The 13355-nt window shown below is 42.5% G+C and overlaps 1 protein-coding gene and 1 long non-coding RNA gene across 3 annotated transcripts in view; both read left to right on the top strand.

Annotated features, from left to right (window-relative positions):
• The window catches only part of LOC308593941, a 47059-nt gene extending 44678 nt beyond the window's left edge, over positions 1–2381 (top strand). Inside the window, exon 2 of the long non-coding RNA XR_014011116.1 lies at positions 2081–2381. This is a non-coding gene — a long non-coding RNA (uncharacterized lncRNA). The remainder of the gene's footprint in view (positions 1–2080) is intronic.
• Positions 2382–8106: 5725 nt separating this feature from the next.
• The window catches only part of NAA16 (N-alpha-acetyltransferase 16, NatA auxiliary subunit), a 46073-nt gene continuing 40824 nt past the window's right edge, over positions 8107–13355 (top strand). The window contains exons 1-3 of one of the 2 annotated variants that reach the window (XM_081206252.1): positions 8107–8263; positions 11139–11223; positions 12414–12518. In XM_081206252.1, the coding sequence (XP_081062378.1) occupies positions 8210–8263; positions 11139–11223; positions 12414–12518 (244 nt within the window). In that variant the 5' untranslated portion in view covers positions 8107–8209. The remainder of the gene's footprint in view (positions 8264–11138; positions 11224–12413; positions 12519–13355) is intronic. The other variant, XM_081206251.1, reaches the window with a different exon arrangement.

The following is a 13355-nucleotide window of genomic DNA, read 5'->3' as shown; positions in this document are numbered from 1 at the left end:
CTTGCGGGGCACCACTGTAATAATAATAATACAATATACAAGAATACAATACAATATAATAATATAAACAATAGCAGGCCAGTAGTGTTAAATGGCACCCTTCCCAAACAACTTAAGTTTTAACTCAGCCTTAACTCTTATTAACTCTCCTCAAAAAGCTTAACACTCCTCAAAAAGGAGAGTAGATGGGTGTCTTTGGGCATGGAGTGCCAAGGCCTACAGGGAAAACCACCTCTAGCTTTTTTCGGGTGCTTTGCAGCAGGTCCTTGGGAAACTCACTAGCTTCCTTCTCTCAGGGATGGGCAGAAAATAAAACTTTTTGCTGCAATGTTCATGAAATGAAGTACTAATAGGAATTCTTTCAAAGCGTTAATTCTATTATATGCTTTGGCACACCATTTTTTATTTTTTTTAAATAAGGCTGAATAACTTTTCAGATACCTTTTAACTGAGTAACTTTCTAAAGAAATGCCTAACGTAACTGGTATTATAGTTTGAAGTCTTCTTTATTCTGTTATATTTTACTGCAAGAAGACCCATTTATCCTAAACAGAACCCAGTAAAGCAGACATGTATGTACAAAACGTTTTGTGTTGTTGTTTTTAAAAAAGTGATCCCATTGAGATATCAAGATCAAAATTTGCAGGTAGCTCTTAGAAATATATTAAATAATTAATATAATTATTGGAAATTTTTAATCACGTTAATTTTATTAACCACTTTTTAAATTTGTAACTTTAAAATGTAAAGGAAGTCCATCATGTGACATATCGTTTTAAAGCCCATGAAGTTCTGAAGACGTTGGTATTTTTAATTTTGAAATATCTCAATTCTCGGCTGAGCTGTTAAGGTTTTTGTGTAGTTCAGCAAGGCCAAAATTGTCATTTTTATTTTATTTTTTAATTTCAAACCGTCACTCAAAAACGGGACGAGATAAATAAAATTTTAGATTTAAACTTAGTTTGGATCATTCAACAAGTGTGCTAAATATTAAGGAAAAAAATGGATGACACGACGTAAAAAAATTGGATCACTTGATATGGAATGACCCAACCCAATGGATGCAACCCAATGGCATTCGATACGGAATAGGCATGTATGCAATTGAACTGTAGGGCTACAATCCTATGCACATTTGCTAAGGGGCAACTCTCCTTTAAATGAGTGGGGATTACTTCTGTGTAAGCACGTTATGTGCTGCTGACTGCCTAGGAACAAATCACCAATGAGCTCAGGGTGTTGATCAGAGACTTGAAAAATACTTGCTGCTACCTAGAAGGTGACAACTGAAGAGCGATGCCTAAAGATGTTGACCATTAGAATGACACTTGGGACAGCTGAAGCCAAAGGCATAGAACTTTCTCTGGGCAGACAAAAGTGAGGACTCAGTAGCTTGGAAGATGGCAGAGGCATTTACGCCGCATGAAGCCAATCCATGCATGTTATAAGAGAAGAGCACACGAGAAACTGTTGAACTGTTGAGCTAGTTATTCTGGCAGGCATCTTAACCGAGGTTTGGTTTTACAGTTCTGATTAGAACTTTTTCCACTGTATCTTTGTAAACCACAGAGACTGTTGTAGTATATGCATTATTTAAATGAAATAAATCAATAATAATAAAAGCAAGGCTTATCTGCCACCCTACACGACTGCCATGCGGCCGCTTGCAGTAGCTAAAAGCAGCCTCTTTGAGAGTCCATGTCGCACATGCCCAAAATTTGTACACCCTGGATATCTAGTTTATTTTTGGTGTCATAACCAGAGATTTCCTTTCCCGTCATGGTTGGGGGCAGGAATGGAGTCAGGAAGTTTACTTTATTTGTGGAATCCCCCCCCCCCCCGCTGAAAGACACTTGGTATAGAGATTTACCGTATTTTTTGCTCTATAAGACTCACTTTTTCCCTCCTAAAAAGGGGAAATGTATGTGCATCTTATGGAGCGAATGCAGGCTGCGCAGCTGTCCCAGAAGCCAGAACAGCAAGAGGGATCGCTGCTTTCACTGTGCAGCGATCCCTCTTGCTGTTCTGGCTTCTGAGATTCAGAATATTTTTTTTCTTGTTTTCCTCCTACAAAAACTAGGTCTGGTGCATCTTATAGAGCGAAAAATACGGTAATTTGCAGTAGGTTGTCCCATCTAGTGCTAGCAGGAGGAAAGACGGAGCTACTCTGTGGGAAAAGGGGTGGGATGTTGACAAAAATAGGAGAAAAGACGAAATTGTGTTTTGATTGTATAGGTTAGAAATGTTGAAATGTAATAAAATATAATTGGTAAAAAAAATGAATGTATCTGCTGCTCGAATATATGTATAACTTTGCTGTCAGAAGCAGCCTCTGTATACCCCGTCTATCTTCATTCCATGTAATAAACCAATCTTCATTCCTTTGTTGTGTGAAGTTCTTTATTAGGCGTAAGGGTTAAAGCTATACACCAATGTTCAACAGATACATGTACAGTGGTGCCCCGCAAGACGAATGCCTTGCAAGACGGAAAACTCGCTAGACGAAAGAGTTTTCCGTTTTGGAGGTGCTTCGCAAAACGAATCTCCTATGGGCTTGCTTTGAAAGACGACAATGTCTTGCGAGCGCCTGCTGGTTTTTCCCCCTCCCCCTTTTTTCTAAGCTGCTAAGCCGCTTATCAGCTGATCCGATCAGCAGATAAGCCGCTAAAAGCAGCTAATAGCGCTAATAGCGCTAAGCTGCTAATCCTTCAATGGGCTTGCTTCACAAGACGAAAAAAACCGCTAGACGAAGAGAATCACAGAACGGATTCTTTTCGTCTTGCGAGGCACCACTGTACAGACCCCACACGAAAGGTCTTAATCCTCTCAGAGCTGTATGTTGAAGACACGGGTGTTGTGGACATGCACATAGGTTCAGACATACACTTCGTGACACTGGCAGCCTGGAGTAATGAATATAATAATAATTATTATTTGTACTCCGCCCATCTGGCAAAAATACACTACGATGTCACACATTAAAAACTTCCCTGAACAGGGCTGCCTTCAGATGTCTTCTGAATGTCAGGTAGTTGTTTATCTATTTGACATCTGATGGGAGGGTGTTCCACAGGGCGGGTGCCACTACCGAGAAGGCCCTCTGCCTGGTTCCCTGTAGCTTTGCTTCTCGCAATGAGGGAACCGCCAGAAGGCCCTCAGCGCTGGACCTCAGCGTCCGGGCAGACCGATGGGGGTGGAGACGCTCCTTCAGGTATACTGGGCCGAGGCCGTTTAGAGCTTTAAAGGTCAGCACCAAAATTAAAGGTTGAAACCAGAGATAAGAGGGTCAGAAGAACAGAGGAAGTGGTAAGGATTTTGGAATTCAAGGAGGAATGTGTGGCCCTTAATGCATTCGATCAATAGCTTGTCCCTAGAGTTTGAGTTAAAAAAATGAAAATTTGGAGCAGATTTCAGCCGAGGTTGAAATATTGCAGGCAGCAAGACACATAACTTCATGCTGTGCATGGTTCCAAGTAAAAATAAAGTATTCCCACCACTGCAGAATTTCTGAGTCCTTATTAAGTTCAAGAATATGACTATTTAAATTTACTAAGATCTCTGCCTGGCGTTGCTGCATAAACTGATGTTTCTTTTAAGGACATGGATTTCCACTGCTTCACTTATATCAGTTTAACAAAGTGTCTGAACAACACAGTGGGCGGGATTCACTTAACAAATGCCATCAGCGGAAGCCCTGCACTAGGGGCTAGCCCTGCAGTGGGGCTTTCCTAGTCACTGAATTCCAGCATATATCCATAACTCATACTATAATGTTGAATATCATTCACCACTATAGCAGCCCCACGAGGTAGGTTACTAATATTGTCATTATATAATTTTTGTAGATAGTGGCATGCTGCAAAAAAAAAAGGTACATTGGAAACAAAAATGGTTGCTTCAGTGAAAGTGTAGTCACTTTAATCAAAATAAATTATTGTAAAGGGGAAAAAATGGTTAGTTTCCCATGTTTCTGGTATCCTGAGCATGAGTCAACAGGTTATGTATTAATCTTCTTTGGTGATCCCTCGTAGCCGAGTAAGATTGTCTTCCATAAACACGGTTTTAACAATGAGTCCGTAAGTGGCTGTGGAGGCCAATTACGTACATACATAAGCTCATAGGAAACTGCTCGGACAGGCATGGTTAGCAAAAAAAGAAGAAACATTTTACATATCTCACGCTGTTGAGCAAAACATTTTAAGATTCAAACACAGGGCAACGGCTGAGCAATACTACTACCTACAGTTCTGAATGATCCTATAATTTCAGGGAATACCTGAAGTTTCCCAGTCAGCAATTTCACCAACTACTTTCAGCATGGTAGTTGCTTCTGGAAACGTTAAGGCAGTCTCTTTTAAGTTTAATTATAATAGCTGACCATCGGTGGTTGTTGTTTAGTCGTATACAACTCTTGGGTGACCCCATGGACCAGAGCACGCCAGGCACTCCTGTCTTCCACTGCCTCCTGCAGTTTGGTCAAACTCATGCTGGTAGCTTCGAGAACACTGTCCAACCATCTCGTCCTCTGTCATCCCCTTCTCCTTGTGCCCTCCATCTTTCCCAACATCAGGGTCTTTTCCAGGGAGTCTTCTCATGAGGTGGCCAAAGTACTGGAGGCTCAGCTTCACGATCTGTCTTTCCAGTGAGCGCTCGGGGCTGATTTCCTTCAGAATGGATAGGCTTGGTCTTCTTGCAGTCCATGGGACTCTCAAGAGTCTCCTCCAGCACCATAATTCAAAAGCATCAATTCTTCGGCAATCAGCCTTCTTTATGGTCCAGCTCTCTCTTCCATATATCACTACTGGGAAAACCATAGCTTTAACTATACGGACCTTTGTTGGCTGACCATCGGTACTGACATAAATTCTAGCTTCCAATACACTAGAAGTCTTTTAGCAAAATGCCCAGCCCAATCTGGCCAAATTGGTAGGTCACAAGTGTCTAATAATAATTGTATAGTATGAACACACATCCAGGGACTAGAATTGCAGGCCCGCACTATATAGGGCATCTTCTTGTGCATAGGATTGCTACTTAAATCTGAGCAGGAATTCAGATCCATCCCCATTGACTAAGGAGGAAGTTTCACTGGTTTTAGTGAACCTTTTATTTCCCCCTCGTTTTAGCAGCCTCAGCCTAGGGCTTCCACCTTCCATTCCACTACACAAGCTGTGAGCACCCATGGATCTATGATTAAAACCTAATGTATTATTAATAATTTTTATTTATACCCCGCCCTCCCCAGCCAAGGCCAGGCTCAGGGCGGCTAACAAGCAATAATAAAAACAAGTTGAATGATTATAACTTAAAAACAAAATTAAAATAGAACATTAAAATATTGAAACATTAAAATAATAAAATGTAGCCTCATCGCAGGAGGAGAAAGGAAAAGAAAAAAGAGAGGGAGGGAATCAAACTGGCTCCAAGCCAAAGGCCAGGCGGAACAACTCTGTCTTACAGGCCCTGCAGAAAGAAATCAGATCCTGTAGGGCCCTGGTCTCATGAGACAGAGCGTTCCACCAAGCCGGAGCCATCACTGAAAAGGCCCTGGCTCTGGTTGAGGCTAATCTGACTTCCTTACTTGTGTATCCCTTTGTTCTGTTTATCTGGAAACAGTTCCTACCTCCAATATCCTCTAAAATTGTTTCCCCAAATGCCCTGTGTAATTTATAAATGTTAATTGTATTTGTTGTGCTGACTGATGGTTTTATTTAACTAAACTGGAATATACTTTTATTCATTAGAAAAGGAAATGGGGTGAGGGCTGTTGAAGAAGAGAACACACTTTTGCTCTCCTTCAGCAGTTATCAAACGTGCATGCTTAATTTTATTATATTTACTGTACTCAACGGAGTCAACCATTACTTTAGGTTGTTCATATTTATGAGTTTGCAAGATGAGAAGGGCTGTTTAGGGCAGCCCTGTTTAGGGAAGCTTTTAATGTTTAACAGATTATTTTAATATTTTGTTTGAAGCCACCCAGAGTGGCTGAGGAAACCCAGCCAGATGGGCGGGGTATATTATGGAAGAAAGGGGTAAAGTTTACTGCATGTACGATGGTAAAGGAAAATATAATGAAAATGATGTATGGATGGTACTTAACTCCAGTTAAATTAGCCAAGATTTATCATAGTTGTGATAATATATGTTGGTATATTATGGAAGAAAGGGGTAAAGTTTACTGCATGTACGATGTTAAAGGAAAATATAATGAAAATGATGTATGGATGGTACTTAACTCCAGTTAAATTAGCCAAGATTTATCATAGTTGTGATAATATATGTTGGTATATTATGGAAGAAAGGGGTAAAGTTTACTGCATGTACGATGTTAAAGGAAAATATAATGAAAATGATGTATGGATGGTACTTAACTCCAGTTAAATTAGCCAAGATTTATCATAGTTGTGATAATATATGTTGGTATATTATGGAAGAAAGGGGTAAAGTTTACTGCATGTACGATGTTAAAGGAAAATATAATGAAAATGATGTATAGATGGTACTTAACTCCAGTTAAATTAGCCAAGATTTATCATAGTTGTGATAATATATGTTGGTATATTATGGAAGAAAGGGGTAAAGTTTACTGCCTGTACGATGTTAAAGGAAAATATAATGAAAATGATGTATAGATGGTACTTAACTCCGGTTAAATTAGCCAAGATTTATCATAGTTGTGATAATATATGTTGGAAATGTAAAGAAAAGGAAGGTACCTTTTATCACATGTGGTGGACATGCCCCAAGGTGAGAAACTTCTGGGGAAAGATTTATAATGAATTAAAAAAAATGTTGAAATATACATTCATACATTCATAAAAAAACCAGAGGCCTTTCTCCTTGGAATTGCCCAAGAAAGATGTAAAGTTATTTTTGTATGCCACAACTGCTGCTCGAATTTTAATATCCAAGAAATGGAAAACACAAGAACTACCAACTGTGGAAGAATGGCAGATGAGAATGATGGAATATATGGAGCTGGCTGACCTTACTGGAAGAATCCGTGACCAGAAAGAGGAGGAATACCGAGAAGAGTGGAAGAAATTAAAAGACTATTTGAATAAATACTGTGATATTAAAAAATTAGACATTACTTGAAAGTACCAAAATAGGCCTGGGACTAAATTAAGAGTTAATTAAATAAATAAGTCTTAGAACTCTAAGAAAAGTTAAATTTTAATTTAATTGGAATACTGTATTTTAAAAATGATATCAGAAAACTGCTACATTTTATTTACAAGGAAATTCAGATGGGAGGGCTCAGAAGAAGTCCCAAACATGTTTATGAGGACAGAAGTTTAAATAACTAATTAATTTGTGTTGTTTAGGTATTTACTGGTACTTTGTTCTTTTTGTTTGTTTGTTTATATTTGTGATTTTTTTTCTTTGTTCTTTTGTTGTGGTACGTGTTATATTTGTAAGAAACTTAATAAAAATTATTTATTAAAAAAAACAGATGGGCGGGGTATAAATAATAATAATAATAATAATAATAATAATAATTATTATTATTATTATTAGGAGCTATTTGGGAAAATTACAAACATCCATAATTTTAGAAATTTTCTGCCAGCCCAGGTACACCCCCGCCCAGCCCCCCCGGGGGGGGGAACGAGGAAGTCCTCTCGAAACTACGAAGCTCCCAGAGCCACTGACGACTACAAGTCCCAGAAGGCCAGAGTGCAGCTTCCGGTTAACCTCTTCCTTGCCGCGTTCTTCTCTAGAACCGTTTCCCTGTCTCTGGAGGTCCTCGGGGGTCTTTGGGCAGTGAAGACACACACACACAGAATGAGACACCCCCCCCCCCAATAAAAATTCCCTCAGCTCTGCTTTCTTTCCCTCAACGGAAAGCTTGCCCGTCCTATATAGGCCCGACGCGCCTCCTGAGGCCTTTCCCTGCCCCTCGGGCTGTCAGGCGAGAGCCGCGGCCTCCCGCGAAGCCCCTCCTCCCTCCGGCTCCACGGCCCACGCGGCGGCGGCGGCGGCGCCTCCTCCTCCTCCGGGCCTGAGAAGCAGCGGGAAGGGAAGCCGCTTCCCCTCACGCCCGGCCGCCGCCGCTAGGGGCGCTCCGGAGGGCAGGCGTCGGCCTGGAGGGCGGGAGGAGAGGGGTCGGCGGGCTGCGCGGCGCTGGGCCGGGCCGGGGCGAGGGAGCTGAGGGCCGGCCGCGCCCGCCCGGGCCATCGCGGGCTGCCGGCGAAGCCCCGCCATGCCTGCCGCGCCGCTGCCGCCCAAGGAGAGCAACCTCTTCAAGAGGGTCCTGGTGAGGAGAGAGGGCAGGGCCTTCCTCGGGGTGGGGTGGGGGGTCGCCTGGGGGGGGCAGCACCCTCGTCGTCCTCGTCACCCCCCCCCGCCTTCCTTCCCTTTGTGCGGCGCCCGCCCTGGAGCTGAGCCCCCGACCCAGCCCTCCTTTCCGTCCCGGCACCTTTCCGGGCCTCCCCTCGGAAGGAGGAGGGACGCGGAGGCCTCTCTCGGCTCCCCTCCTTATTTACGGATAAGCTAAACAAGCTATAGCTTAGGGCCCCACTCCCTTGGGCCCCCCCTCCAAAATATACTTTCACTATTAATATACTTATTAATTGTCTCTCACTAGTAATATACTTCTTCTTAATTGTATTTCAGTTCAGCAATTACTTTGACAAAATACCTATTTTGTTATGTGCAAATGGCTTTAGGTACCTATTAGGTCCATACATTACCATATAGCATATATTCAACAGTGACAATTTGTTGTTGACAAAGGACAGCTGGACATATAAAGGGCCCCATTAGTAGCTTAGGGCCGCATCAAACCTAAATCCGGCCCTGGGCTCTCTCTCTCTTCCCCCCACGCCCTTCTGCTGTCAGTTGCCTGCAACATACCATTTGTGCATTTCGTTTGTTTGTTAAATTTGCCTGCTGGCCTTCCTCCGGAGGCCTCATCCTGCTCTCTCCCAGCCACCCACCCTGAATATCCCACGCTTCTCGCCCCTCGCTGGAGATCCCCTGTCCGGTCACGGCGTAGCTTCATCAGGACCGAGGATACTGGAGAAGTGCAGGATTTGCTCCAGCCCCCCAGCTGGGCCCGCCAGGGGCTTCCCCAAGGGAAGCCAGCTGGCAGGATCCGAGCCTCTTGTATACAGAGCCCTGCCAGCTTGGCTGGTAGCCCAGAGAGCCCCTTCTTCCTCCATGAGTGGGGTTGAGCCCTCTTCGAAAGCCACCCAAGTTATGGTCATAACTGTTTGCAAAGGACCGCCTCCAACTCCACAACCCCATGAACACAACAGGGTTTAATTTTAAATGAGTATGCAATAGGATTATGCTGTCCAGTAAAGCTGCATTAGACACAGCGAGGCTCGTTTCCCATTGAACACCCTGAAAAGCTGCATCCCTTAAACTCGCTCCAGTGGGAATAAGTTCTGAATCAAACGAGACTGGGACAGCTTAGGATCATGCTGCACTTCAGCAACTTTTTCACCTCCTCAGCCTCATTTTAAATCAGGTCCCCAGCCTCTGTTCTTAGCTCCCCCTGAAGCCCCAAACGTACAAAACCCTTTCAGTCGTTTTGGGGGAGTGGGTTGTGTTCAGAAGCCAACTTGCATTCTGCATGCTAACCATGCATGTCAGCTCCTCTTCTGCTTCCCCAACTTAGGAGGAGTTAGGGTCACCTGTGCCCACAACCTTCCTTTAGAAACAGGCACCCTGGGTCCTTGCAGCTTTCCTTCCCCATGAAGCGGTAGATATACCCTAGCAGTCAGTGTTCTGTCACTTCAGCATCTCTACACAAGCTTCAAAAGGAAGCATACAAAACCAGTCATCACAATGTACTGGATGACCCAGGCACCAAGACAATAATAAATCAGTAGGTATGGGGTGAAGGGGCCTCCACATGGTGTTTTGAAATGCTTCTGGAGTCTTCTAAAAGACACTCATTTTTTGTAATTGACACCCCCCCCCTTTTGTGTACTAATAAATTACCATGTTAAACATGTGGGCAGTGTTTGATTATATATGAGCAGTCAAAAAGTTTTTTGTTTTTTTTTAATCTGTCAGATTCCAACCTTTGTAAAACTGCTTGGTTTTAATACTGTATTTTACTGGGAAAATGGGGAGATGTGGAGTTAGTTTGTGTAGGTGTGGGTAACTTTTTTCACTTAGGGGGATAATCTGCTGGGAGGTGCATAACATTGGTGGGCAGAGCCAGAGCAAAGATGATTGGTAGACCTAGAGGCAAACAGTCTGGAATAAAAACCACCCTGCTACAAATCTCACCATGATTTCCGCAACTTAGAAACTCCAAGTCTATGGAGGCTTACTCAGAAGTAAGCCCCACTGGGTTTGATGGCATTTCTAACAAGAACATAGGAAAATTTAAATTCAACAGACAGTTGCTGTTGGAAAGCAAATTAAGCCAACTCTTTTCTGACTTGGGCGTGCTAAATGTGCACACAGAGACACACAGGCCTGGTTCGCATATTGCATAGCTGAAAACAGACTTGTTTAATTTGGATGTACTGTACACTGGTTCAAGCTACTGAGAAGTTCACTCCTTCCCCACTCCTGCTGCTGCATCACCAAGCAGCAAGCCAGAGTCCAGCTTGTGGTTCCTGAAGCTGGATTTGTGGTTTGTTTCCCTCTAAGCAAACCATGAGTGGTAACAAAGGTTTGTTCTTTGCATTCTGCTGGTGGTTTGTTTGGAGGAAATAAACCACAGCTCCTGGTTTGAACATCACAGCAAGCCAGACTACTGACTTGTTGCCCAGAGGTATGGCAGGAGCAGGGGAAGAGCAGAGTGAGAACTTTTATTGTTCACATAAAATCATTGCTTAACTATAACTTGTATGGCCCAGTTTGCCTGTCAAAACTCTTATTGGACACCAGGAGGCATTTAGCAAGGGGAGATGGCAGGGAAGGCAAAGGAAAAAAGTTAAGAACTATTCTCTCCCACTGCTGTTTTTAATTTTTGAAAATTACTGTCAATTTCCCTGCATATATTTGATTGTGTTATATAGTTTGACCCTCAGAGATCTCATTAAAAGGCAATCTTGTCAGTGATTTTAAGTGCCACTGAAGAAGCTAATGGATTGTGATATTAAGTTAAGTAAGAGATTACTTTTTAAGATAGGTGTAACCTAATCTTATTTTTTTCCCCTTCCTAGAAATGTTATGAACAAAAACAGTACAAAAATGGACTCAAATTCTGTAAGATGATCCTTTCCAATCCAAAGTTTGCTGAGCATGGAGGTAAGTGCATTATTTTAATTTATTCATTTTCTTAAAGCAGGGGTGTCCAACAGGTTGATCGTGATCTAGTGGTCGATCCCTGGGTGGTTTTGGTCAATCGCGGGTTCCTTTTCCTTTCCGGTGGCAAAAGAGCATCCAGCTTGCCCCATCCTCAATTTACATATTATCGCTAGAACGGAAGACGGAGTTTTCCCCTTTTTCCTTTATTAAAGCTCAACATTTTTGTATCCCCTCCCTAAAAAGAGCTCAACAACTTTGACCCCTGAACCCCCGCTCCCCCCAGAAGGGGTAGATCACTTCGTTTTTTATTCTCTGAGTAGATCACAATCTCTTTGGATTGGACGTCCCTGTCTTAAAGGATGTTTACCCAGCAGATATTCAGAGTGTTTGTTTTACGTCATTTAGAATGATAAATTTTAAACTTCAAGTATCTTGAAATAATTTAAAACAAGCCTTTTCTTAGTGCCAAATGGCACCTTAAACCTAGGTTACGTTTGCCACAACAGACTGTCTAGTGCCTTTTCTTGCAGTGACATTTCTTATTATTCCTTTTCTATACCAATTTATATTTTAAAGAAAAATCTCAAAGCAGTTTAAAGCACATTAAAACATCAAATAAAACAATTCAGAATAAAACGACAAGAAATCTCCCGTGATCGGACGACTGGCTGGCATGCAGCAGCGTTTTTTGAAGTGGGGGTGTGCAATAGCAGAAAACGCTGCAGCCTGCTAGCCTGCTATCCTGAACTGTTACACTTTCTCCTACCACCCTGTTCTGAAGGTGTAGAGACCAGAACTCTCTGGTTTCTGAAAATGAATGCATGTTCCATGATAGTTGTTGGTCATAGGTTATTATTGAGTTAAGCTTGAATAATTTCACTTTGATTTACTCTGATTCAGAGCTGCTTTGTTTGGGGAGTGGGGCAGGGTTTTCTCCTTCCATTCTGCAGAGCAAGAGCAGGATGATGTACACATTCTTCTGTGGGCTCTAGACTTAGCTGCCCCACCCCACAAAATAGTGAATGAGAAGCTTTGTGGATGTGTGGGATGGTGAGAATCCATACCTGTGTTTGCATCCATGTATTCCCAAGAGGCGCTTGGATTATTATTATTATTAGATGGGGACGGTGAAACTTATCACACGTGTGTTGCTTAAACTTGATTCTTACATTATAAAATATTTCTTACAGAAACTTTGGCTATGAAAGGACTGACCTTGAATTGTTTAGGGAAGAAAGAAGAAGCATATGCATTTGTTCGCAAAGGCCTTCGTAATGATGTAAAAAGTCATGTGTGTATCCTTTCAAATAGTACACCAATTTCAATTTTTCCTAATAGCTCTGAAATCCTCTTTCTCTACCCCTCTCCCAATTATTATCCAGTGGATACTTTGCTATGTAACAGATTTGAGCGTTTTATATTGAAATGTATAGATTAGGCCATTAGATATTGTCTAACATACCTGTGGCTAACCTGTGACCATCTAGATATTGTTGGGGCTCCAACTCCCTGCCAACCATCAGGGATAATGGGAATTCTAGTCCCACAACAACTGGTGGGTCATAGATGAGCCACTCCTGGTCTAACAACTTAATTTGATATGTAATCTGTTAAATTTAGGAAATTCTAAAGTGCAGGTTATTAGTCATAACACTGGATTCCTGGGTACTTACTGCAGGTCAGCACAAAACATGTCATGTTTACTATGCCATTATATTTCTGCAGGGATGGGGGACCCTTTTGTTTTGGCAGGCCGGATCCTGTGGACTCCTGCCCTAGACACCAGCCTTATAGATTAGGCTGAAAGAGCCAATGCCTGAGGTTACTCAGTGAGTTTCATGGTGGAGTGGGAATTTGAACGCAGGTTTTTCCAGTGATGCTTGTTTTTAGCAGGGGTGGAAATCTCCAGCCTGTGGGCCTAGTTAGCCCTCTAAGCCTCAGATGTTTGCTCCCCAGGCTGTTTTGTCTTTCCTGGGCCTGATGTAACAATATATGGCACTGGGCACAGGAAAGTCCAGGCCTCAAATAAAGGAAGAATTCTGAGCACCCGCAAAGCATGCTTCTGATTCTTCCTTTACAGATGCTTCTTGAACTTTGAATTACTTGACATCCCGTAACGTCAGGGGATGGAA

This window comes from Podarcis bocagei (genome assembly GCF_964188305.1).
Source record: "Podarcis bocagei genome assembly, chromosome: 8".
In the NCBI taxonomy this organism is placed as follows: domain Eukaryota; kingdom Metazoa; phylum Chordata; class Lepidosauria; order Squamata; family Lacertidae; genus Podarcis; species Podarcis bocagei.
The sequence above is the reverse complement of the archived record's forward strand: the minus strand, read 5'-3'. Positions and strand labels throughout refer to the sequence as shown.